Source organism: Doryrhamphus excisus, linkage group LG11, assembly GCF_037039965.1.
Source record: "Doryrhamphus excisus strain RoL-2023G ecotype Guam linkage group LG11, RoL_Dexc_Guam_v1.1, whole genome shotgun sequence".
NCBI classification, from domain to species: domain Eukaryota; kingdom Metazoa; phylum Chordata; class Actinopteri; order Syngnathiformes; family Syngnathidae; genus Doryrhamphus; species Doryrhamphus excisus.
This window is the reverse complement of record NC_136367.1, coordinates 17,111,818-17,138,347: the sequence shown is the minus strand read 5'-3', so window position 1 is coordinate 17,138,347 and position 26,530 is coordinate 17,111,818. Positions and strand designations below refer to the sequence as shown.

The following is a 26,530-nucleotide window of genomic DNA, read 5'->3' as shown; positions in this document are numbered from 1 at the left end:
AGGAAACCGGAGTACCCGGAGAAAACCCACGCATGCACTCCACACAGCGATGGCCGAGGGTGAAGGGTGGTATTGAACACTGGTCTCCTAGCTGTGAGGTCTGCGCGCTAACCACTCGAGTGCCGTGCCACCCATGAGTTAAATCAATTCATGAAAAAAGTGCCAATAGAGAGGAAAATTTTAGTTCCCTGACCGGGAATCGAACCCGGGCCGCGGCGGTGAGAGCGCCGAATCCTAACCACTAGACCACCAGGGAGCTGTTGGTCCTCCAAAACCGGTTTCAGGAATGTATGACATCCACAGCTGTGCCTCCGTGCCATGTTTTTGGGCTGCAGTGTGACAGTGTCGCCAGTAGAGGTCACTAATTCTCTACAAACTAATTCTCTCTGCAAATGTGATGTAAAAATGTGCAACTACTTTGGAATGCGTTACTGAAATGCCTTTTTTTTTAATGTCCGTAATGTCAGTTTCCTCTTGGGGTGGAGGGTTCCACCATGAGCGGCATCCTGCAGCGACGAAAGAAGAGCAAGAGGAAATGGAAGCGTCTGTGGTTCCTTCTCAAAGACAAGGTGCTCTACACCTTCACAGCCTGTGAGGTGAGGGGGCACAGAGTCTCCCAAACCAGCCCCAAACCACTCACACACACACACACACACACTTGACCTCTCAGTCCCAAGTGTGGCTGACAAGTAAATGCATGTTTCCGATTTCCAGCATTCCTTCAAGACACTTTTCTGTGACTTTTTAAGGGACCCTCTGTTGCCCTCCTTGTTCTTTTGACAAGATGTTATTTGATTTTCTTTTTAACCCACTGGCATTTTTGCAGGATAAAGTGGCTTCTGAGAGTCTACCTCTGCAAGGCTTCACCGTCAAGCTGACTGAGAGGCCCGAAGGCGATGAGAGCAGCAGCGTGTTCCACCTCTACCACAAGAAGACCCTCTACTACAGCTTCAGGGCTGATGACCATCACACAGCACGCAGGTCAGCTCCTCTTCACATGACTCTTATCTTCAAGCACATCAGGGCGGGATCATGATATCGTGACGATATGCCTGTCATATTTATTAACTGAGTCAAACCAATCCAAAGATGTGAGGGTTCAGGCCATCTAGATTAGGAATGACATAGACACATATCGACAAACAACCATTCACACTCACATTCATACCTATGGACAATTTGGAGTCGCCAATTAACCTAGCATGTTTTTGGAATGTGGGAGGAAACCGGAGTACCCGGAGAAAACCCACGCATGCACGGGGAGAACATGCAAACTCCACACAGAGATGGCCGAGGGTGGAATTGAACTTGGGTCTCCGAGCTGTTAGGCCTGCGGGCTAACCACTCGACCGCCGTGCAGGCCCAGACAAAAACAGAGAGCTGATTACTACACGTAATGGAATACACCTATTTTACCGCTGCTTACTGCTTTTTTCCACTTTTCTGACCTATAAATGTTACAATGTTGTATTCTCGTGTTAAACAATGCCAAAGTTTCAGATAAAGTATTTTGCACGTTTACAAGTGAGCCCTGAAAGAAGTTTTGGGATGTCTCAAAACGCTCGATTTCAGAGGGCGTTGCAAAACTGTTCTTTTGTGATGTCACAGAGAAGCAGGCTCCCTTATGGGCGTGGCTGTAGGTGCTATACGCTCTCCGCCCTCCCCCAATCTCTGCTTCTCTGTTTACAAAGCAAGCTCAGGCAGGAGTTATTGGAGCAAGAGAAAAATATTTTTGTACGCGGCGCCCTCACGTCCGGCTTCTGAGGTCCATCGTATCAACAGTGAATCTGACAAAGTGTGTCCAACAATGAGTGCTCCTCCTCGGGCAGGCGAGGTTGGAGGCAAGCCCTCACGTCCGGCTTCTGAGGTCCATCGTATCAACGGTGCCTCTGACAAAGTGTGTCCGACAATGAGTGCTCCTCCTTGGGCAGGCGAGGTTGGAGGCAAGCCCACACGTCCGCCTTCTCCGGAGTTCAAACACGCCAAGACATGGGTCTCCGGCCAGTAGGGAAGCACAAATCGAAGCAAATACAGCTGGATTAGGTGCAGATTCTGGAAGATCTAGAAAGTTTTCCCGTGCGAGTTATTGTGTGTAGCTGCTCAAAAAGAGCCCCCAACTCATTACAAAGGGTTGAAAAATGAGCATAACAGTTTCCCTTTAAGTAGAAATATAGTTCTGTTGCACCAGCGTCTTATATTCCTCCTTTTTGTCTTTCAGATGGGTCAACGCCATCGAGGAAGCTACAGTTTTATAGCATCGACAAGCAAACCATATTGCCAATGAACAATGGGACTAATACATTTGTTTTTGCCAAAACTAGACTTATCACAAACCGCCTGTCACTGAAGATGTCTCAACAGAGGAATCTGAGCTAAGACCGCCCCCTTGTGGTAAGAAGAGTCATCATCCTGCAGCTTTAGTTTCTTAGTACTGTAGTGTGTGACCAGCCTTTGCAGGAGCATTCACTTTTTCCGGAGCAGCTAGAATGCATCATGTTTTAAAATAAGCCTCGATCGTGCGATTTTTGCAGACTGGTGTTATTTTTTTACCTTTAAACATGATGTGACATCATCGGATTATTGATTGATTGATTGAGTGTTCCATTTTAATGAGCATTTTATAAGCATAATACACATGCAGGATGTGGCAAAATCAGCATTTTTAATGGATTCTTTTTGGCTGCAGCTTTAAAAAAAATTCCAGTTTTCATCTAGAAAGTGTTGTACTGTACTAAGAATGTCTGGACGCCTACCTTCCACCAGCATACTCTGTATTTTCCATGTGTAGGTTTTTTTTAAATCATTTCAAAAGTGCCGGTTTATTTCTTCTAGTGCAATTTGCAATGAATGATAAATGTGCCTGATACTGAATAGTCATTGTTTGTATGTTATACAATACTGTACTACTTTTACGTATGTCCAGAAGAAATTGTGCTTTTTTTTTCCTCTATACTGTTATATCTAGTATTTTAAAGTGTTGAGTTACAACCCATGTAACTTAAGAATATAATATTGTGCCATTTTAGGGCTGTAAATAAACCGCTGGTGTAAGTCATACTTGATTTACCTGCTTGGGGAGAAGACGCTGATGGAAAAAGCACTCAAAATCTGATCTGATTTCCCTTCCAAATTAGGCAAATTGACATCGAATCATGCATAATAATAAAAAAAGTATCACATATATGTACTATATCTAGGTATGTATGATTAATTTCCAATCGATTAGTTTAGTAACATGTTTTTATTGTTATATAAACACACTATAATGTAGTTATAAGCAGAATCATTAGCGCTCTTTATTAAAGCAGGGCACTTCTTTTATAAAAAATAAAAATAATACATCATATTATACAGTATGGAGAATTATTTTCTATGCTTAACCAGCATCCATAGTTGTGGGTGTATTAATACGTGTATTTGCTTACAACAACATTATGTTGTGTTCTAAACTATTTATTATCTCACCTGGTAGCTTCAACGAAAACACCTAAGACACAAAGTGGAGTGTGTGATATCCAAAGCTCAATATTTCATGAAGTGTTACATGGGATTGTACCTCTTGCATACAGTGCATTGTAATTTTTTTTATGTATATAGATGCATATTGAAATAAAATTTCTGGATGAAATTGAATTGTTGTTTGTTTATGTCCTGTTCTGTGCTGAAACAAAAACAATTGAATACAGAGTTTGTGTGTGTCTAAATATAATGAAAGAGAATGGTAGTATTGTGGTATATCGTTATTGTAAATATAGTTATGTTGATGGAAATATTGCTAAAGGATTGTGAGAATAAATTATTGTTGTCGTAGTGCTTCATTCATCCACTGGGGGGCAGCAGAACCACAGCAGGTGTCCGCCACAACACAGCTGGACAATGCCGTTCCCTTGAGGTAATCATTTCAATAATTCGTTTATTTGTTAAACAATAGTTAAACGGACTTGTGTTCTCACTTATTGTGTTCGTTTTCCAGCCAAAACGGAATTTAAAATCACTCATGAGACGAGACAATGTATTTAATGCTAATTCCTAGCCGACCTGCCAATGGCGAAAAGCCACAAGCAATTGATACGTCCATCAAAATGGGATTTTTGACACACAGCTCGGTCTTCCCCCTTCATTGGAATATTTTCAATCTAGAGAATAGAAAACCTAATTATGACCTGCTAGCCCTGAAGACATGAAATAACATGTCTTTAGTCACCTTTACACGACCGGTGTTCATTATTTACATCACTTTAGACAACTACAGGGACACGAGACAGTGCTAGCAAGTTAGCAGGTAACATGCTAGCGAGCTAACTAGTTAGCCTTGAATTTATTTCTTCTCAAACAGAAAATAAAAAACCTGTTTATGACATTCCAAATACGGTTTTAACATTATTAAATCCCAGGAGGAATAAAATAACTTCCATTGTTTACATCACATTGCAGATACTCAAGACGGCCGTTAGCTAGCATGCTACCACGGTAACAAGCTAGCAAAGTGGTAACCTAACCAATTAGCCTCGAAATTTTTTCATTACTCCATATCACTTGTATTTCAATATGTTTTGATTAATAACAGACAATAGCTTACAGCAATCATTTAATTTATTCATTAATTTCTTGAAAAAACTGTGATCTAGCGAGGGACCGGTAATTGAAGGACAACTACATGCTGTACATTTTACTTGTACCTGTTTTTTTTAACCTTCTAAATAGTATTTTAACATTATTAGAGACCTTTAGACATGAAATAACACCCCTATGGTCACCTCCACATCAGCAATGTCCAGTCCAGTATAGTAGACATAATAAGAGTAAAGAGAAGCAGACAGAAAGTGAGAATGAGGGCTTTGCATTGATAACAAGTCATTTGTGTTATACTAAATTTCTATACTTTTTTTAATATCTGATACCGATATTGTATTTTATGCTGATATTTATCAAAACCAAGAATGATTGGACAGCTTTAAAAATGATTGATTTTTTTTGGTCCAAATATCTGTGAGTTTGCAGGGCCATGGTCGTCTACACTGCAATAAAAAGTATGACGTTTGTCAATACATATGAACCTATCAAGGACTGCCATTATCACGGTCCTTGTAATGATAGTTTGCTTTTCAAATTGCATTCCTGAAATTATTTCTCAGCACTCCTCCTGTGAACACGGCTGGCATGAGAATGTGGAAATTTTCCAGACATCACCTTGCATGAGACGGCGTCATGCCGATTAAAAGATAATGTCACTCGCCTCTCCGTGAAAGTGTAGCGGTACGACATCATTATGTAAGGCATATTTTCAGTGTCTTCAAGGCCATGAATTGCATAAAAGTGACTTTATTGGAAAATATGGCATTGGAAAATATGCCTTGACTAAGTATCACATTTTGTACTTGTCTGACTGTAATCAATGCAGGTTTCTCATTCCACACCACAGCTATACTGCTGGGTAACACAACCCAGCTTTGATAAGTTTAATTAGCTATGCCAAAGAGTCCGAACATCTAATCTAGACAGCACTGAACCGAGACAGTCAAAGCTGGTATGAATGTTTAAAGATCTACAAAGAGCACAAACAATTTGCATCATCTAAAATATTAATGAGACAATTAACCAGAGTTGTCTTGTTGAATAAAATTATTACTGTATACGTTTAGTATTTCATCTACTCTTCGGCTTGGAAAAGGTGGCATGTATAATTAATAACAATAAAAGGCTGTCGAGATAACGCATAATTGAGACGGCAACTGGATACACACGGATCAAGAGCGAGTGATCATTTGGATAAAGATAGCATGTCAGTCAGGAAGTAGGCAGAGCAAGTCAAGTCCGTTTTATTTCCAACCAGCTCATGTGTGGATCCACACATGAGCAAGTCTTGGTGACGGAGGCAAGGAAAGATTCCCAAAAGTGTCTCTGACCCCCAACATGATTTGAAATCAGATCTGTCCATTTTCCAACCCAGACATGATTAGCAGAGCATTGACATATCTGTGTTTTTCCACTTACAAAACATCACAAAATCCTTGTTGCTAGTTGAAAAACCATGCCGTGTTTTTGTGACCTCTGTCTATTATGTCTGTAAATACCAGAGGGGTTGACTGAAGTCGCAATTTTGATGACTTTGCACTTGACTTGACAATATCATCAATGACTTGCAACTTGACTCTGACTTTGACATCAATGACTCCCTACTTGACCCGGACGACCCGAATAGATCGTTACATTGTTAAACTGGGAGACAGTAAACGGTGCTTATGTAAGTACTCATAAATTTCATTCCTAAGACTTTGGATTTGATTCAAGCTGTTTTGTCTTGACTTGAGAACTGACTTAAGATTAAAGACTTCAGACTTACAAAATATTAAATTGTTCAAACCTCTGCTAAACACTCTTGAGACTGTCCAACTGGTCTGTAATGATGCTGCCTGAGTACGGACTAGAACTACAAGAAGAGATCACAGTTCCCCGGTACTTGTGTCACTGCACTGGCTGTCCCATTTGCGGCTCCCAGAACCTCAGAAGTAGAACGGGTAGGTCGAGCTTTCAGCGATCAGACTCCTCTTCCGGGTTCGGTAAGGGGTGGAAATCGTTTCCAAGATCCAAAATTCTCAAAAAATTCTGACTTACTGTCTTATTAGTTACACATCATGTCTTGTCAAAGCATCTTCCTGCTGGAATATATAATTTACAATTTATATCGCAACTCTGTGGATATACAGTATGCAATTGTGACTCTAATGTTCCATCCTTTTTACTGCCTTTCTGTATACCCTTCTCCTTTGTCCCTAATTGGCCGATTACTCTCCGTCCTGTTGGAGGTTTGCTCCTTCGGAGGGAGTTTTTCCTTGACTCGGTGGTGGAAAAACATGGTAGCGAACAAGCAAAACATCTCTGAAGAAGCACGGGCGAGACTGCCTGTAAGTCATTGACCATTTATCTAATGATTATAAAAGTTTCAGAATATAAAAATTGACTTGACACTAGATAATTCAACATTAGTTAACTTAGGCAAGTTCAAAGGACTTAACTAACATCCTGTTCAACATATCGGGAAGCAAAGACCGAGTCTAAAACTGGGGGTCAGTGGGTCAGAACTCCATTACTCCATTGGTCCTGTTTTGGACGGCTTCACTGCTGTTTGGATAAAGAGGTCACTCTATTAATGTTTTACTGAAGTTAGCCAATCAGCATTCATCCTCTGAGGTGAAAGGGACCATTCTTCCTCGTTTGAGTAGTCCACGTTGACACAGGTAATAGAGTACCAGTGTGGTTAGAAAGTTTCCAAATCCTGTTGCAGGAGCGGCACTGCAGGCCCATCTGTCAAGTCTTGCTTCCAAAATAACCGTTTGTTCTCCACCATTGCTTAAATTCTCATTAATATGAACATAAAAGGTCAATGTGGACTGGAAATGTATGTTAGATTGATCACTTTTTGGCATAATGACTACATGTTAATATTGCTTGACTCTTCTTTTATTCTGTTTTCTGGCATTTTTGCACAAGAACAAGTGAAATTGATTAATAATTGTTCGATCCTCCTAACTGAACGGGTTGATATGCCATTTCTTTTATCATGGAGTGTATTTTGGTTGGGGAAAATGTCTTTTTTTTCATTTGAGATGACTTTTTTCCTGACCCTTTTTGTTGCTCTGTGCTCCCTCCTAATATGACAGTATGTAAAACAAAAATGCTGACTATTCAGTTTTTCTGTCCTCATACAGCAGGGGTGTCTAAACCTTTTCCATTGAGGGCTACATACAGAAAATAAATGAAGATGCCCTGATATGGGCCTAAAGTTGACTTAAATTGAAGTCTTTCTTTTGTAAAAACAAGCTGACCCAGACCACACTTTGGACACCACCGTCACACAGTCGATGGATGTCTGCCTTATGGCCGACAAATACGAAAGCGTTTGTTCCTCTTGCTATTTATAATGCAGGGTAATACAGCGGGGAAATGATTTGTCTACTGAGCTCTCTGGGTTGTCCGTTTTGACGTGAACAAACTGGTTAAACGTCAAGCTGGAATTACCAAAGTCACAACAGGTTTATTTTGTTCCGTGCATACAAAACATCTGACAACAAGCATACATTCCTTACGTGAGACCGGGGATGTCCAAACTTTTTCCACAAAGCCCACACAATGACAACTTTTTCTGTTAATATTTTGACTTTATTTTTGACAAACTACAGCTATTTTGTTGTTTTTTAATGGGGTTGCACAGCATTCGAGTGGTTAGCACGCAGGCCTCACAGCTCGGAGACTCGAGTTCAATTCCACCCTCGGCCATCTCTGTGTGGAGTTTGCATGTTCTTCCCGTGCATGTGTGGGTTTTTCTCCGGGTATTCCGGTTTCCTCCCACATTCCAAAAAACATGCTAGGCTAATTAGCGACTCCAAATTGTCCATAGGTATGAATGTGAGTGTGAATGGTTGTTTGTCTATATGTGCCCTGTGATTGGCTGGCCACCAGTCCAGGGTGTACCCCGCCTCTCGCCCGAAGACAGCTGGGATAGGCTCCAGCACCCCCACGACCCTCGTGAGGAAAAGCGGTAGAAAATGAATGAATAAATGAAATTGGATGTGGCTGCACGGTGGACAAGTGGTTAGGGAGCAGACCTCACAGCTAGGAGACCCACGTTCAATCCCACCCTCAGCCATCTCTGTGTGGAGTGAATGTGAGTGTGAATGGTTGTTTGTCTATATGTGCCCTGTGATTGGCTGGTGACCGGTCCAGGGTGTACCCCGCCTCTCGCCCGAAGACAGCTGGGATAGGCTCCAGCACCCCTGCGACCCTCGTGAAGATAAGCGTTCTTCTCGTAATGTTCTTCTCGTAATTATAATTTTATTTTACTTTATTCTTGTAGGACGCCACATATGTCCGCAAAGTCAGTCTTGTATGGGGTAAACAGAACAGGGGCGAGCACAGTTCCCTGCGGTGCTCCCATGCTGCTGGTCAAAACGTCACACCTGCATTTCCCCAGTCGCACGTACGAAGGTCAGGTAGTCTGTGATCCATGCCATTCGGTGTGATCTATACTCCTACCCATGTCAGTTTATCCCTGAGGAGCTGAGGCTGGGAGGTGTAAATGTAATCCTCACAGCACTACTGTCTCTTTCCAGGTGAGCGAGAGATCGGTGAAGCAAGAAGATGATTACATCCTCAAGTCACACTTTTTCCAGGTATGTAAGCTGCAGAGAGTAGAGTATGTGGGATCAATGCAGGAGTAATAAAGTCAAATAAAACAAACATGTCATGGAGATACTACTAGAAAGTCAAGTTCAAGTTGGATTGAATGTTACTCAGGGTCACCACAGACGCTTTTAGAGAAGTAGGAAGAGAGAAGTGATAAAAATGTGACATACTTTGAAGCACACATGCTTGGAAAATGTTTTCTATGGGGTAAAAATCGCATGATAAGTTCAGTACACAGGTGCTAAACACATTAAGTCTAACCTTAACTAACACATTCAAGTGATTAATCATGATAATGGAGTCTTTCCAATTGCTGATGAGTCGTTTCATGGTATGACTCCATAACCTCCGTCAGCATTTCACCTCAATGATCTCTTCTATACGTCATTGTTGTGCTTTTTCCTGTGCTATAAATAGCCCCTAAGGTGCTGAGACAGTCTAAATTTACTGTTCCATTCCGTCTTATAGTTGGACAGTTTTGGTGGGTGCGGAATGGTGACTCAGCGCCATGTGGACTGCTTTGCTTTGTGCTGGAGTAGAGCGTGGAAGTGATATGGATGTGGAAATGTATGACTGACTGGATCACGGATAAAATATACTGCATATTGTCTTTTGGTAATCTTACATAAATTGTGTGGTGGATAAGAACGGAGCTGTGTGTGCTACTCCTTTTTTTCCCACTTTACAAAATAGCCATTTGTAGAGCACACGCCCCTTCAAGGCCAAGCAGAAAAGGAAAATAAATTAGTTGTGCATTTCTTTATGACTCAACAGGCTACTTCCTGGAAAATGATGTAAAGAATTACCAATGGGGGCGGCACGGCGGTCTAGTGGTTAGCGCGCAGACCTCACAGCTAGGAGACCAGGGTTCAATTCCACCCTCGGCCATCTCTGTGTGGAGTTTGCATGTTCTCCCCGTGCATGCGTGGGTTTTCTCCGGGTATTCCGGTTTCCTCCCACATTCCAAAAACATGCTAGGTTAATTGGCGACTCCAAATTGTCCATAGGTATGAATGTGAGTGTGAATGGTTGTTTGTCTATATGTGCCCTGTGATTGGCTGGCCACCAGTCCAGGGTGTACCCCGCCTCTCACCTGAAGACAGCTGGGATAGGCTCCAGCACCCCCGTGACCGTCGTGAGGAAAAAGAGGTAGAAAATGAATGAATGAATGAATCTTGCAGCATTCATGTGATTGCAGCATTTCCTGTTTGTACTTCTTTTGTGGTGTTTGTGTGTTTTGGGTCATTTCATTTGTTTCGTTTTTTCTGATTATAGTCATGATCAACAAATTAAAGGCAAACTAATTTAAAATTCCGAGTAATAACTACAGGTATCAGTATCAGCATTTAATTTCCTTAGTATCTGATCGATACCGCAAACCTGCAGTATCGCCCACCCCCTTTAGGATTCAGGACCAATCAGCTTTTGTTTGCTTAGTGCCATGCGCGTGTATACGGGGAAGTCACCTGTGTGACGTCACATGTTTGACTCCTAGACATCCCTCACAGCCACGGTGTCGGTGTGTTTAGTAGCGGTGGTTGAAGGAGGACCAGACGGGCGCACACACACACACACACACACACACACACACACTGCCGGGGTCAAACACTAACTCACTACAGAAGCTTTACAAGTCGACTACGCCTCCCGGGGAAAAGTGTGCTGTCGTAGGGGAAACACTCGACGCTCACAAGGCACTTTTTCGGCGTAAGCGGTAAGTTATAATGTCTTGTGAAACTTATTCTATGCAAACTTTGGTCTGCGTGTGGCATTTGGGTCAACATATTTATTCACAATGTAAAATAAGAGAATCATAGGACGTCGCTTTTTGTGTTATTCCACTTGGCAGTTGAGTGATATAATCCCGGTAGTGGCACTACTACTACTCCTACTAGTAGTTACTTTCGGACTGGCGAAAAAAGAACGGTTTCAATCTTTAAATATTTCCTTCGTTCAGTCCATACAAAAGTTCTACCTTTCATGTTAATTCATGTTTGTATCGACAACAGGCATTAAAATGTATAAATACCTTCGGCGCCAGCTCGTAGTCAATGGCAACCAGGCTAGTGTGTAAGCTAGCTAACTTTTAGAAAACTCAAAACTAGAATGTGTTTAAAATGAGACATAATAACGTTGTCAAATGGAGGTTTTATTTAAAAGAAAACCTTCCAGGGGGCACTGTAACCTTGATATGCATGGAGCATCAGGTTGCTTGATTATTATTATTCACAAACACTTGAAGTCCATCCATCTTTCAGCCATGTTAGAGAACACTAAGACACTAAGCCTTTCAGATTTCTTATGTCTTCTTTTAAATTAATAATTCTATGTTAGAAAATGGTAACTTGAACATGTTAAGCACCAATAGGGTTAGAACAAGACTGGTTACTTTTTCCCCTCTGTTTATGAACACTCCAACAGTGCATTCGAAAGCAGATTTTTTTTATTAACACCAAAGTCACTCACACTGTTCACCTAACACACAAAGGACAAACTAAGCACATTGATAAGAAAAGATTAAATCAAACAAAACAGTCATAAAAAAGATGCAAGTTATTGATTATTATTTGATAAGAGCAGATCCTTTCACATGTTCAAGGATCTTCATCCAAGGAGATGTTCATGCCAGTGTTGTAGCTTGGACCAGACATGATTTTTGCAATGTCTGGTTTCACTTCCATGGTTGGTGGCGTTCCTTTTCTTTGGAGTACTTCCATCTGAGGGAGCCTGCCTTGCGCTTGGGAGTCATGATGAAGGTATAAGAGGGAGAACGAGGGTAACGTTGTCATGTTCTGCCGTTGTAGCTCTTGAGCGAGTCTCGTATTTGCAAATGAAATTGCGTTAGTAGAAACTTTTAAGTAATTAATGGCGATGCGTCATAACCAGGAAATATCATCAACCGAGGACTCTCTGTCTCTGTAATTGAGATGTAGATGATGCATGCTTTTGGAATTGTGCATGTGTATATCATATTATAGATGGATGGATGGACGAATGGATAGACTTCCTTTATTGTCATTACACAAAAGTGAAATTGCCAACAAAATGTTGTTGCCTGGCTCCTGTATTACACCAGAGACTAAAAAAAAAATAATAATAAAGAGAATAAATAGATGACACTGAATATAAACAACATAATGCACAGGAACATTATGTTCCTTAATGTGATTTTTGTTGAGCATTAAACCATCACAATTGTCATCACCATGATGAATTCTACTGTATCTATTGAAGTTGCACAGTGCCAAACCATCCTGCATCGACAGCATTCTCTTTGCTTCTGGAAGCAGCAGTCTTTCTGTGAGTGTAATACTATCTGCGTGCAGGTAGCGCTGTGTCAATATTAGCTATTGGCATCATAAGTCGCTTGGAGGACGCTCCCTGGACATCTGTTTCGTAAGAAGTTGCTCACATGGAACTTTAAGATGATTTTTCTTGTTGAAATAATAATTCTACCCTGGTAGCCCGGTTTAGGATTATTCGTTAAAGTGAGAAACACCCTGCAGAAATGAACACATGCAGAGAAAACACACACACACACACTGAGTGGAAGGGTTCATGTTATGCTGGTATAGCAGGTTTGACAAGCTGTCAAAGATTTGAGTACAAGAGTCACAAAAGATAAGTAAGGTGTGTGTGTGTGTTTGTCATTCAAACTGCTATTCATCACCTATTTGTAATTTCTGCTTTTCTGCCGGTCTTTGTTGATGAAAAGTCTTGTGACCCAGTCTGCCGCTGACTTGTGTGTACGTATGTATGTATGTATGTATGTACGTACGTGTGCGACTGGAGGGCAAGGAGAACAAGTGTTAGACATTAATCTTGCTTAGTTAACCAAAGGAGGGCTTTGATTCTGTCCAGCAGCTCTGCTGAGTTTCATTAAAGGCTGCTTTGTTCAAGGTTATTAGTGTGTGTGCTCACAGGATGCTGTTACTGTACTAATATTACATGCCGCTGTGCTGCAGCAAAAATGGCAGATTAAAGACGTTTAGTTTTCACTTTCATTTTCGGTAATGGGGTTAAGGAACACATTCAATGAACCTTAGAAACTAGTACAGTATACTGTGTATTTCTTGTATTATATTCAAATATAACATCATTATTTACTTACTTATAGCTCACAATGGACGTCATGGGAAATACCTAGTTTGACACACAAAAAAACGCCAATGGTGTTTCGTTTACATAACTGACTAGTATATTAACCAAGCTACAGTGATATTGTTATTATAGCAGCTAACATAAAAAACAATTTTAATCTTGCGTACTAACACGATGTGTTGCTAATTGCTAGTCTCAGCGTGATTCACTTATTTTGCACACAATTTTGCTACAAAGACTAGCCATCAGCATTTTTTTTTTAACCTGAGGACTGGATCACACGCCTTGTGCTGGAAGACACAGCCATCCCAATGACAGCGGGCATCATAAGTGTTTGTTTGAGTAGTGTTGTTAATCATCAAAATAATAGATTCTGCAAATATTACATGGTATCATCACTGTACATGATCACAGCATGGATATCAAACCATGCAACGTTGTTTGAGGTTTTTTTTAGAGCGATTCATAGGCAAAATAGGTGTATCCCGATGTTGTCCGTTGTCAGCTAGCTCATATTAACTCATTTTCTTGTGTTATAATGCACAGAAAAGGGAAAGATAAGGATTCCAAAATTTAAAAAAAATTCCCCTTTCAAGTACATTTGGCAACACCACATTGCCATGATTGCAAATTAATTTCTGGAAATTGATTACAGCACACACAAGGTTATTATTTATTTTCTATTTTTGGCTTATCCTTCATCGCCTTATTAAACTGTATTTGTGTGTCAATTGGCGCACATTTTCCTTGTCTGGTAAGTGGCAACGGCACACCAGAAGCCACATCAACTAACTGGCATCAAGCCATTACTGTTTAAGTTCCTTCCGCCTTTTCCCTTACTACTATGATACGCTAACATGGCAAAGAGGCTTATTGCTGCGTATTAGAGCGGTATGCTAATATCCTGTAGAAGGAGAAGCACACGTGTGAGGTGTAAGATTGGTTAGGGTACTAAGGATATATTTTTTTTACACACTGTAATAATCTTTTCATTTCTTGTTGACTTGAGTATAAAGTGCTTTAGGCACAAACGACTTACAGTACGCAAATTATGCAAACACTGTCATTTTGTTTCTGGAAAGAATGCGGCGTATGTGATACACTGTATTCAATGTTGCCTTTCAGGCGTGCAAATGAGCACCTAAGTTCCACAACCTGTTCCACCAGCTTGCTTTACTGCGTATGCCACATTTTTCACCAGTTGAATGCATAACCGAAATTTGTCGTGCATCTGTTGGCATGACCTTAAAAACTCACATTCACGGTGGAGTGAAATTTATCTTTTAAGTTATGCCTTCAGGGGTGCCCAAACTGAAACGAAAACCCTGAAATCTGAACTGCTGATGGTAATAACTAATAATAAGATAAAGTATTCCAATATGAAAGAGCTGTTTTTTGTATTTTTTTTGCTTGTGTGGTTTTTTTTGTATTAGTCATTAATTGTAATTATGGTTAATAAAAAAAAACTCTTAAATTGGACTTGTTGAAACTAGCGGAGACCCTGTATAATGGTATGATGTAACATGCAGTATGATGTAATGCTTGCTCGTTTCATTCACATCCTTATGTCGGTTGTCTTGCTGAAGGATGTTCAATTTAGTGTAGCCCCAGGAGCATACACACACACACACACACACACACACACCATGCACCATTTACAAGTAAAGGTCTGTTATTAAGTTTTCTTTCATCTAGAGTCCACCAGCCCAGCTTCCAGAATGTAAACTGGAAAGCCCCCCTCCCATGTCTCGCTCTTTTCCCGTCCCACCCTTTCACCCTTTGTATGTGTTCACTTTTTCCAGCTCCTTTGGGGATATAAAGCACACTTTTTTCTGTGGAGCACAGTATTTATACTTGCTAGAATTGAGAGGTATAATTATTCTATGACATTATAAAGTTGGTTAAAGAGCGACTATTGTGAGCGAGCCTCTCACGCCTCTTGACTTGACGCAGAAACAGTTAAGGGTTAGTCAGCACAACAACAACAACAGAGGCGTGTGTCACTCTTAGTAAGCATCAAAAATCCGTTCTTAAAAGTCTACAACAAAGACTGTTCTGTAATCTGTAAATATACTGTACATGCCTTCTTTTGTGTGCAATGGAGCTTGTAAATCCTTGCAAAGCTGGGGGGGGGGGTTTCCAGCACGCACAGGAGGCTTGATTTTCAAGTTTTTCAAGATTTAAAGCTTAAGGTTTTTTTTTTCTCTCTTGTTGTTATCTACACACTGAGAAAATGTCAACATGGCCTTCATTAAACTTCTCTTTTAACACTGATGCTTTGCTGCTGATGAACTGTGGTCAGCACCCTCAATTAAACCAAGTAAACTTTTATGACCTTGCATTGGAATGGAGAATCATTAGGAACCAGAAGTGGAACAAGGAATTAGAATCATTAGAATCGGAATGAAATGATGCACAATCCCACTCATAAGCACTTCTTACAGTATATACCAGTGCTTCTCAAATAGTGGGGCAGGGCCCCCCCTAGGAGGTGCAGGGAAGGGGGGTACTGTCAGGGGGAGAATCGAGACGCTTTCATTTCAATGCAGACCTCCTAACATTTACACATTTAGCACTCAATATGCAGTTTGACTCTTGAATATGCTTGTATGCTCTATATTTTGTTGCATTTTCAGATAAATGTATAAATATGATCAGTTTCTGTAGTATTTCAAATCGGGGGGGGGGGGGGGGTAGTGTCGCGGGAAAAAATACTTCTGTCCCTTACAGGCGGCATGGCGGAAAATAATTGAGAAGCACTGGTATATAGTAATACGTGACGCAACCCACAGAATGTACATGCAATGAAATTCAGCTTGAATGAAGTCGGGGTGCGTTGGTGGGGGGCTTTCAACCCTTATGGCATACCATAATATGAGCATAAACATTTTTTACATAATGATTTGAAATACAAAAAAGACAAAATATGTCAGTCAAACATTTTTATTTTATTATAGGTTAACTATTCATTCATTCATTTTCTACCGCTTATCCTCACAAGGGTCGGGGGAGGGTGCTGGAGCCTATCCCAGCCGTCTTTGGGCCAGTGGCTGGACTGGTCGCCAACAACCATTCCCAGGTTAACTATTGTGCAACATATTTTATTTTGAATAGTTTTTCAAAGTAAAACACATCTGAAGTGTCAGTAATTACATTTTTCATCACTTTCTTTTTTGGCTGTCTTAGTGTATTGTTGCTGCTGCTGCTCTGGATTTTCACTCATGTATATCTTCTTCTCACATAACTAAAATGTAGTTTCCAAAATGATGTAATAAGATGGAAATTTCGACTTCCTCTCTTGTTCCCATCTGACGACACTGTTAGCTCTCTTCCTTTTTCTGTTTCTGATGCACGTAAACATCTTTTACTTAACTGCCAATCTGATGTTATTCCAGGAGGCTGAGGTGAGCTGTTGCCATGGCACCCTTCCTGCGTATCGCCTTCAATGCATATGATGTAGGCGCTCTGCCTGCTCTGTCTGAACCCCCCATTTGTGCCATCAAGATAAAGGAGTCTGTCAGCACAGGTGTGTATAGCAAATACATACAGTGCGTTCTCGAACCAACAATAGCCGATAGAGCACCAGTAACTTGTGGAGTTGCTGACAAAAGAAATACATTTATTTTATACAAACATTTCAAATAGGAATCCGACCGAATCCTAGCCGCAAGACCACCAGGGACTGACTTTGTGGATTTCATAGTCACACTTACTAAGTAAGATAAGATATTTGGATTAGGTAGTAATTTAGCTGCTGGAAATCCCTTGTGAGGAATGGAACTAATTCACATTCATGCACAAGGAGGCCATGCAGGCATGGGAGAGATGAATTTTAAGATTCTATGTGTACAGCCAGTTTTACAGGGAACTGGCCAGTGGTCTCCAAAGTGCGGCCCAAGAGCCATTTGTGGTCCGTGACTGTCTTTTTATTGGCCCATGGCACATTCTAAATGTTGGATTGAACTAAATAAACTAAAGTACAAATGTTCAAAAAGAGCTGTAATTTTACAAGACAAAATATGAAATATTAAGTAAGAAAATAAATCAGTAACTCATAATATTAATAGAGAAAAAAATTGCATGGAGTTGAAACATATTTTATGGAAAACGTAAAGTAAATAATCAAAAAAGAGACAAAAAAGAAAGTTGCAATTCTAGGAAAATGAGATTGGATAGAAGTTACAATGTTAGGATCATAACGTCAAAATATTCAGAAAATATAGACATAATATTACAAGACAAAATGGACAAGAAGAAACTTTAAAAATGTGTAAAAAAAATTATAAATAAATACAATTAAATAAACAAAAAAGGGTAATATAAGCTGAAAAAGTTCATACTAATATTAGCTAAATTGATTAAGTAAAAAATACCTTTAATAATAATAATAATGCAATCAAATAATAGTAATAAAATAATAAAAATAAACAATAAGAAATAAAATAAAAAAATAATATCTACAAATTATTAAAAAAATAAAAATGACTAATTAAATACAACAAAAAAGCAAAGCTTAGATGCAGGCTGTCTACGTGAAAGTGTGTCCTAAAGTGGCCCTGGCATCCTTTTGGTATGTGGCCCTCAGTGGGAAAAGTTCTCTGCACTTCTTGTACAATATACATATTTAGTTATACACTGAATATTGCTATTTCTATGTCAGGTTGTCCATTTTGTTGGTCTTGTTCTCCCAAACTAATTATATTCTTATTTTTGACAGAGCGAGGAAAAACATTGGTTCAGAGGAAGCCCACCATGTATCCAACATGGAAGACCACATTCGATGCTCATATTTATGAGGGGCGTGTCCTAGAAGTGGTTCTCTTGCAAGGAGCTGAGCAGCCATTGGCCAAGGCTTCAGTTGGCGTGTCTGTGCTAGCAGAACGCTGTAAAAAGTCCAAAACCAATGGTCGTGCTGAGTTCTGGGTAGACCTGATGCCTTCTGGAAAGGTCCAAGTGGCTGTCCAGTATTTCTTGGAAGACAGTGATGCGAGTAAGTCGGCCATTTTCAGTAATATTAACTGTTCTGTATGTAAAGTTCAGGCTGTCAGCCTGTGAAATAAACAGAAGCAGGAAAAGCAAAACACATACATTCCGTGACCGGGAATAGAACCCGGGCTGCAGCGGTGAGAGTGCCAAATCCTAGCCACTAGACCACCAGGGACTATGTGGCGTCTTCCACTATTGCACAGTCCATTATGGGGGGGTCGGAGTGCAGGTTGGAGCGGGAGAGCAAGGAAAATGCTCTTCTTCAGTGTAGCTGCATGCGACTATATTTTCCACCGGGTGCACGTAGCCATTTCCCAAGTGAGTGTCATATTTATAAGCCAACCCGTAGTGCATCATGATCACGAAACGCTGTAAACCGAGGACCGCCTGTATTTATCCACCTGCAAACACAACCCTGTATTCGGCCATTGTTATTTTGAATGTAATATACTCACATATGCACAGGTAATAACTCGTTTTTCAGGAATGATTTGAAAAATAATTCCATTCAGCAGTAGTTTTAGCACCTGTGTAAACAGTCCATTTATTTATAAAGTACTTAACACTGTTCAGTTACTTCAATATTAAAAAGTAGGGACAGCTCATTGAGTTTAAAAGTGTGTTTAAAATCATACAAAGGAAGAGCAAGGTAGGGATGTACATTTGTACCCTTCTCTTCATGTATTATTTATGTCTTGACTATGATGTAATAAACAGCCGACCAGTCAAACTGTAAATGATTACTTCTTAATCTGCTCCGATACGAGCGAACAGGGTGTGTCTGTGTCGCTGCTGGTAAGACGACCTTATACCTCGGTCGACGCCATGTAATGTGGCAGAAAGATAATGATACAATTTTACTCACGCTAGCAGACACTAACAGTTTCAGTCTGCAAATGCTAACTAATGTTAGTTTTAAATGAGAATACATGCTAATCATTTGTTAGCCGTTGGTCTTATTCAGAGGCAAGTATCCCATTCCTGGGGGGTTGTGAGTGGAGTGGACGGTTTTAAGAGAGAGCTCCACACTTTATCAGCTTTCTGCCACACACGCCACAGGTTTCCTGAAAAGCAAGCTGGAGTATTTTTAGGTATTTTCTTCCATTCCCACTTTCATGGCTTGGCTCTTTGAAGTGGTGTCCAAGACAAGCATCTGTCAGGGAACGGCAAATAGGGAACGAGTTTATCTCTTTCAACTCATTCCACTTCTTTGTCTATCAGCCGTCCTTTTAAGATTGCCCTTTCCTACAAAGTATCCCTTTCGCTCCTTGCTTGAGGACTCAAGCACTCGCTCTCCTTATCGCTAGGCTCTGCCTGCTTTGTTTACCGCTCTCACGCCTCCTTTGCTGTCTTCTCCCAGTGACTTTTGACCCCACCCAGTTGACTAGCATCAGCTGCTTATTCCCGCTTGTATCTTTCTGTGTTTACCCTTCATTCAATAGCTGCACCCGAGGCCTCGTTCCTTTATTAGCTGGGGGGGGGGGGGTTATGACTGCTGACTATTGCATAACAGCAGGTGGCAGCTCCCCAAAACGTAATGGTTGTGAATCAGTCAGGTTAATGACTTAAAACTTATTTTGGTAACACTTAGTAGGGAGATGCAAGACTGGGAATTGACACAATAGGGCCCTGTCAATCATGTCAGAATAGGAATGGAAAGGAATGGCCTTTATTGTCATTATACAAGATGTACAACGAGATTGGAGAGCTTCTCCTTTCAGTGCAGTAGTTTCAAGTTTAAAAAAAAGTATATAAAAGTAGAGTAAAAAAGACAATTTAACAAGATATATACAAGATATCCAAAATATACACATAGTATTGCACAGGAGCATATGCAGGAGCAGACATATTGCAGATATATTAATTTTAGTGCAAATAGTGATTGGTGTATACAGGTGAGTACAGTCACATATGAGTGTATTGTATTGGGTTGTTAAATAAATATATATGATTGAGGTAGTAACAGAGGCAGTGATGGAAATATTAGAATTGAATAATAGAATTGTCAGTCTGTATCGATACATACAATCGTGCCTCATTGACAGCGGACTTCCTGGTGGCTATTATCGCATCCGTATAATACATATAACACCTAGGGGCCATTGTAGAATACTTCTCTACTGCTGCTGTTTATGTTTAAGGGGAAACTCACGATGCACTTCAATCATTTAATAACAAACACTCACACAGGAGCTGCTGTCGGCCACTCTCTATGCTGCTAACCTCCTGCTAGCACTCAGCTGAGAGTCAACTCGAGCCAGGCAGGCCCCGCTTCTTAAAGGCATACTCACGTCATAGCTATTGCTAACCGCGATAGTGAGGGTGTGATGTTCCAACCGAGATGTAGCGAGGGGCAAATACATGCATTTTTTATTAGTTGTGATCTCCAGAAAAATTGCTTGGTTTTTCAGAATAGACATCAAATGTTTAAATAAGACTGCCGAGTTATTGAAAGACAATTTACGTCACTCCCAAATTTGTGTGTGTGTGTAACATTTCCTTGAATCAGCTCTTTTACTGATTGCTTTTTTTCCTCCAGCACAAAACCAACAATCTGTGAGAGTCGCCCCCGAGGACGGACTCACGACTCTGAACAGGAGGAGGGGAGCGTTCAAGCAGCCCAAGCTTCACATCATCAAGAACCATGAGTTTTCTGCCACTTTCTTCCACCAGCCTACCTTCTGCTCCGTGTGCAGGGAGTTTCTCTGGTGAGTTCATTCTGGGTCGAGCCGGTCAGCATTTTAAACACAATGGAAAAAACAACAACAAGTCTTTTATTATTATTGCAAGAGTGAGTCAGAAGGGAATGCATCAAGGTTGTCGTGTTACATTCCAACTACCGTAAGTCAGCAGCTCAAACCTGTTGGTCAAACTCCTACCACCATCTTGTAACGCACCATACAGGTTGATTTTTTTTTTATTGTATTATCTTGATCTCAGGAGGTTTTTGCACTTAATAAAACTTAGATTGACGTTGTAGATTTGGATATGATGCCTGGGATAAATGGCAACCTTAGCATATCTAGTGAATGGTATCATGTTTAGCCAAAAGCCTTAAAGTGGTGCGGAATTTTAGTATTAATTCACACAAACATTGGATAGGCCTGCATAATTGTATTAAATTAGCATCATACCTACGCTGAATCAATCATTTGCTATGTCACATCTCAAAATCATACTTTATTTTTCCACCCAGGGGGCTCAACAAGCAAGGCTACAAGTGCAGACGTGAGTTTTCGCCAACTGCATCACAGGATTTCTTTCATATTTCTACATCAAATCATCTTCACATTGTGACCCAATATTTGATAATACATCCCATCCAGAATGCAATGCAGCGATTCACAAGAAATGCATCGAAAAGATTATCGGCAGGTGCACCGGCACAGCAGCCAACAGTCGTGACACAATGGTGAGTTCGATTTGGATGTGCTGCTGGTTTTTTTTTTTCCCTTATGGTCTCTTATTTGCAGTGCAAAAGCAACACAAATCTTCTTGTCATTTTGAGTCTACCTACTAAATATGTATATATGTGTTTAGTTCCAGAAAGAGCGCTTCAAGATTGACATGCCACATCGCTTCAAGTACCATAACTACAGGAGCCCTACCTTCTGTGACCACTGTGGCACCCTGCTGTGGGGTATTTATAGACAGGGCCTTAAATGTGAAGGTGGGCAGCGTCTTTATTTCAAAAGTCATCCCTTGTACTTATTATGGTATGAAATCATTTAGTCTGCTTTTGACACTTTGCTCCTCCGTTTCCACTTTGTTAATCCACGGATTCTTGTTTTTCACAACAGATTGTGGCATGAACGTTCATAGTTATTGTCAGAAAAAAGTGGCCAATCTGTGTGGCATCAACCAGAAGCTATTGGCTGAAGCTCTGTCTCAAGTCCCCCAGGTTTGTAGCACACATTGTAGAATTTGCCAACATATTTAAGGAATAATTTTACATTTTTAATCATCAGAACATCAGACTATTGTTACATTATCTTCATTAGATAACACACAAAAATGCTTAACTGTCACATGTATGCTTAAAATAATAAAAAAAAGTAGTTCCCTGACCGGGAATCGAACCCGGGCCGCGGCGGTGAGAGCGCCGAATCCTAGCCACTAGACCACCAGGGAGAGTGATGAGCAGAGAGTGACGTAGAACAATATCGAAAACTGATATACTGAAAACTGATACAGAACTGAAATACTGATATTTTGGCTACACATCAGCAAGAAAGCTAAATGATGATTTTGCATCCTAGAAATCCCTGAAGAAGTCTGATAGCAATGGAGCCGATATCGGCATCTATCAAGACGTCCAAAGTGCAACAACAGATCCTGCTGGTAAGCCGTTGTCATAGCTACTTATGTACGCTGCCATACCATCAAGAGTTGAGATCAAGTCCCATTCAAACCCTTTTTTTGTTGTTTTGGTGTCTGCTTTGCTTTCTTACGTATTCACTGCGAAATGTGGAAATGTTACAGCTGGTGGGAATGGAAAAATGCAAGATGGCTCCACTTCTTGCGTACTTCCTGTTTCCCGGGTACACCTCACCGTCAACCACCTTGTCTTCCACAAAGTTCTGGGCAAAGGCAGTTTTGGCAAGGTGTGCTATCTGTACTCCATGGGCTGTTTTTAAACCAGATTGGAACATCTAATGAAGCTGCTGTGATCCTCAGGTGCTGTTGGCCGAGCTAAAGGGCAAGGGCCAGTACTTTGCTGTGAAGGTTCTAAAAAAAGACGTGGTTCTCATGGATGATGACGTGGAGTGTACCATGGTGGAGAAGAGAGTTCTTGCCCTGGCCTGGGAGAACCCCTTCCTCACACACCTTTACTCCACATTCCAGTCTAAAGTGAGCACACGCAAACTACCCTGACGTCAGAGCATCTCATCACTGTGTTCGATTCTGTCTAACGTGTTGTTTACTCAGGAGCACCTTTTCTTTGTCATGGAATACCTCAATGGCGGCGACTTGATGTTCCATATCCAAGACAAAGGCCGATTCGATCTAGTCAGAGCCACGTGAGCACACTTGGTTAAAGATTGTTGTTGTCCAGATCACTCAGCTGGCATCCTCACTGTTGTCGTTTTGAACTCCGACCTCCAGATTCTATGCTGCTGAGATAGTCGTGGGCCTGCAGTTCCTCCACTCCAGGGGAATTATCTACAGGTAATATCCACTTGAGAGACGTGACAACTACTGAAAATATTCAACCAATACGGTATCACAAGACCGCAACATACTCTTGAACTTTAATCTCAGACGACAAGATAGCGAGATAGTTATCATATAACCAATGCATGGCATTCATCTCTGGAACCCTGCAGGGATCTGAAGCTGGATAACGTCATGCTGGACAAGGACGGCCACATTAAAATTGCAGACTTTGGAATGTGTAAAGAGAATATATTTGAAAATGCCCGAGCCTCAACATTCTGTGGGACTCCAGACTACATTGCACCTGAGGTATTTGAGGTTGGAGTCCGTCTGGAGCGGGTGTGTCCAAGGGTGGTTTATTTATTTAGCCAAAAGGCAAAAAAATGGAAAAAGACACTAATAATAACATAAAACAGCAAATTTCAGACATAGTTGCAAATAGTGATTAATCATGATTAATTTAAAAACTGATTAATCTGATTCAAATTTTTTAATCAGACCTGCTTTTAACATACACAAAGGCTTTTTTAACCTTTTAAAATAATTTTTAACTACATGGACTGCATCCCTTTCATTTTCAGTATGCAGCACTCGGTGGAAAACGTTTGGACACCCCCGCTTATAGATGGAACTAGCGTTATCACAATAATCCTTTGTTGCAGTACTGGAGACGTCTTTCTCACCGCTTTACTATCTCTCATGGCAGATCCTCTTAGGACAGAAATACACCTTCTCAGTCGACTGGTGGTCTTTCGGCGTCTTGGTCTATGAAATGCTCATCGGTCAGTCACCCTTCCAAGGTGACGATGAGGATGAACTGTTTGAGTCCATCCGGTCGGACACCCCTCACTACCCTCGGTGGATAACAAAGGAGGCCAAGAAACTGCTTGAGATGGTAATTAGTCCTACTTTGTGTGTTGAATTGATATGCAAATACATGTTATAACAGGTTACATTGAAGTTTGAATAACAAAATTTAACAAATGAACACCACCCTCGGCCGTCTCTGTGTGGAGTTTGCATGTTCTCCCTGTGCATGCGTGGGTTTTCTCCGGGTACTCCGGTTTCCTCCCACATTCCAAAAACATGCTAGGTTAATTGGCGACTCCAAATTGTCCATAGGTATGAATGTGAGTGTGAATGGTTGTTTGTCTATATGTGCCCTGTGATTGGCTGGCCACCAGATCAGGATGTACCCCGCCTCTCGCCCGTAGACAGCTGGGATAGGCTCCAGCACCCCCGCGGTAGAAAATAGTAGTTTCATTTTAATCAAAGAAGTTGTCTTCTTTTTCTTCCATCCCGATTGCAGTTGTTTGAAAGAGATCCCGCTTCCCGACTCGGAATGGTGGGAGACATCCGAGCACAACCTTTCTTCAGAAATACCAACTGGTCAGCTCTGGAGAAGAGAGAAGTGGAGCCCCCTTTCAAGCCCAAAGTGGTGGGGATCATTCAGATTTTCTGAAAAAAAAAAAAAAAAAAAAAAAAGGTCTTCTCTCCAAAACACAATGTGAATCACGCCATCTTGCTTTCCACAGAAATCCCCAAGTGACTGCAGTAACTTCGACCGGGAGTTCTTGAGCGAAAAACCGCGCCTCTCCCAAGGCGACAAGAACCTTATTGACTCCATGGATCAGGCGGCGTTCCGTGGCTTTTCTTTCGTCAATCCCAAATTGGAACATCTGATAAGCAAATGAAAAGACAATCTGGTCACCTTACAGTCGGGATATTTTCCTCCATCTTCAAATGGATGAATCAAATCAAAACACAATAAGACACTATACTGTAAGTGTAACAAAGGGACATACTTCATATAGCAGTGTAACTAATAATCACAACTAAAGGGGTATTTTTTTATTACTTATGTGTAATGTTTTCTCAATGTAAACACTCTCACTAGATCATCAAATGTACTGTATCTTTAAATTAATCCTGTGTATACGCAGGTAGGGGCAGATCCAAAACCTCCAGTTCGTAATGTGGTCCGATTTATTATATCTACACCACACGATTCCCACAATTCCTGCACTGACTTTAAACCAACTGCACACTGTAAATGTCCTAAAAAATGATTAATTTATTCTTGGTCAGTTTTCAGCTGGCCTTAAACCTGCACAAATATGAAACACAGATGGCGTCACCTGCAATATATACATATAGGTATTGAAGGGTGTTTTTGTTGGAGGAATTGATATTTATCATGACGCAAATAGAGCGAGTGCTTCCTTTACTTTTGTATTTACACACTTTTACTGTTGATGATAATTAAATAAATGCATTTCTTCAATTGCATTTTGTTTTCATTGCATTTATATACAATAATGGACAATAATTGATATTGACAATAATGGGAAAAAAAATCACCTGCATTCTGTTTTGGCGAGGTTACACACAGTGTCACCATTTCTGCATCATCTGCCTTCCGAATTTTGGCTTCCTGCACCCCAGGGAGTAAAGTACCGCTTGAGGAAAAAACCCTCGACCTCTGGTGCCATCCAGTGGTCAGGTGCTGTAACTGCAGCCAACCGCTTCAACCTGAAGATTACAAGGCGAGCACATTCCTGCAGTGACCTGTCCTCTGCACCCTTCCATCGTCTGATGCGGGAGGAGATAAATTCTAATGATTATACTTGAAAAAAATGAGCTATGCATATTTTCAACAAACAATGGAGAAATGAAAGTTGCTGCTTAAAAAAAGCCAAGTGCAATTAGAAGACCCCATAAAAAAATAAAAAAACATACACAATGTAATGATGCATTAACATTGTTGGTCAAATAGCCTAATGTGATACTTTAAAAAGAGGTCCTGCATTGGAAAATGATTTATTTTTTAAATGTCTTCCATTGTTTTCACCGCTGATGCAAGCTCCGATCGCCGAGCTGCAGCAGCTCTTCATCATTATAGTGCTTCCATTTCAACGCATGATAAATGCGGGCATTTTTTTCTTCTTCTTCTTTCTTTTGTTGTAACAGGCATCCAAAGGGTTGGTCTATTGTGGAGGATTAGGAAACAGCAAGCCTGCTTTGCGTGATCCAAGTGAGCGACAAAACCTGTTTGTGGTTTTTTTTTCGCTCCCTGCAATATAATAAATAGATTTATATGACC

At 40.8% G+C, this 26,530-nt stretch overlaps 2 protein-coding genes and 2 non-coding genes across 8 annotated transcripts in view; 2 read left to right on the top strand and 2 right to left on the bottom strand.

Moving 5' to 3' along the window:
* Positions 1–3,633, top strand: part of fgd5a (FYVE, RhoGEF and PH domain containing 5a) — a 69,361-nt gene extending 65,728 nt beyond the window's left edge. For 2 of the 3 annotated variants that reach the window (XM_058068737.2, XM_078794871.1), the window contains 3 exons: positions 468–596; positions 827–981; positions 2,219–3,633. In XM_058068737.2, the coding sequence (XP_057924720.2) occupies positions 468–596; positions 827–981; positions 2,219–2,255 (321 nt within the window). In that variant the 3' untranslated portion in view covers positions 2,256–3,633. The remainder of the gene's footprint in view (positions 1–467; positions 597–826; positions 982–2,218) is intronic. The other variant, XM_058068752.2, reaches the window with a different exon arrangement.
* On the bottom strand, positions 185–256 carry trnae-cuc (transfer RNA glutamic acid (anticodon CUC)). The gene has a single exon. It is a non-coding gene; the product is annotated as a tRNA-Glu (tRNA).
* A 7,090-nt stretch (positions 3,634–10,723) lies between the features above and the next one.
* Positions 10,724–25,716, top strand: LOC131126337 (protein kinase C delta type-like). Of its 3 annotated transcripts, none has more exons than XM_058068767.2 (17): positions 10,724–10,897; positions 16,680–16,810; positions 18,002–18,274; positions 20,810–20,978; positions 21,467–21,498; positions 21,597–21,682; positions 21,811–21,940; positions 22,071–22,171; positions 22,530–22,611; positions 22,753–22,874; positions 22,948–23,121; positions 23,200–23,291; positions 23,377–23,439; positions 23,598–23,736; positions 24,134–24,322; positions 24,737–24,865; positions 24,963–25,716. In XM_058068767.2, the coding sequence occupies exons 2-17, from the start codon at positions 16,702–16,704 to the stop codon at positions 25,119–25,121; spliced, it is 2,049 nt and encodes a 682-aa protein (XP_057924750.2). In that variant the 5' UTR covers positions 10,724–10,897; positions 16,680–16,701; the 3' UTR covers positions 25,122–25,716. The 3 variants fall into 3 exon arrangements, with proteins under 3 accessions (XP_057924750.2, XP_057924759.2, XP_078650996.1); XM_058068776.2 differs by lacking the exon at positions 10,724–10,897 and adding an exon at positions 12,905–12,929; XM_078794870.1 differs by lacking the exons at positions 10,724–10,897; positions 16,680–16,810 and having other exon boundaries at positions 16,825–18,274.
* trnae-cuc (transfer RNA glutamic acid (anticodon CUC)) lies at positions 22,330–22,401 on the bottom strand. Its single transcript has one exon. It is a non-coding gene; the product is annotated as a tRNA-Glu (tRNA).
* Positions 25,717–26,530: the final 814 nt, after the last annotated feature.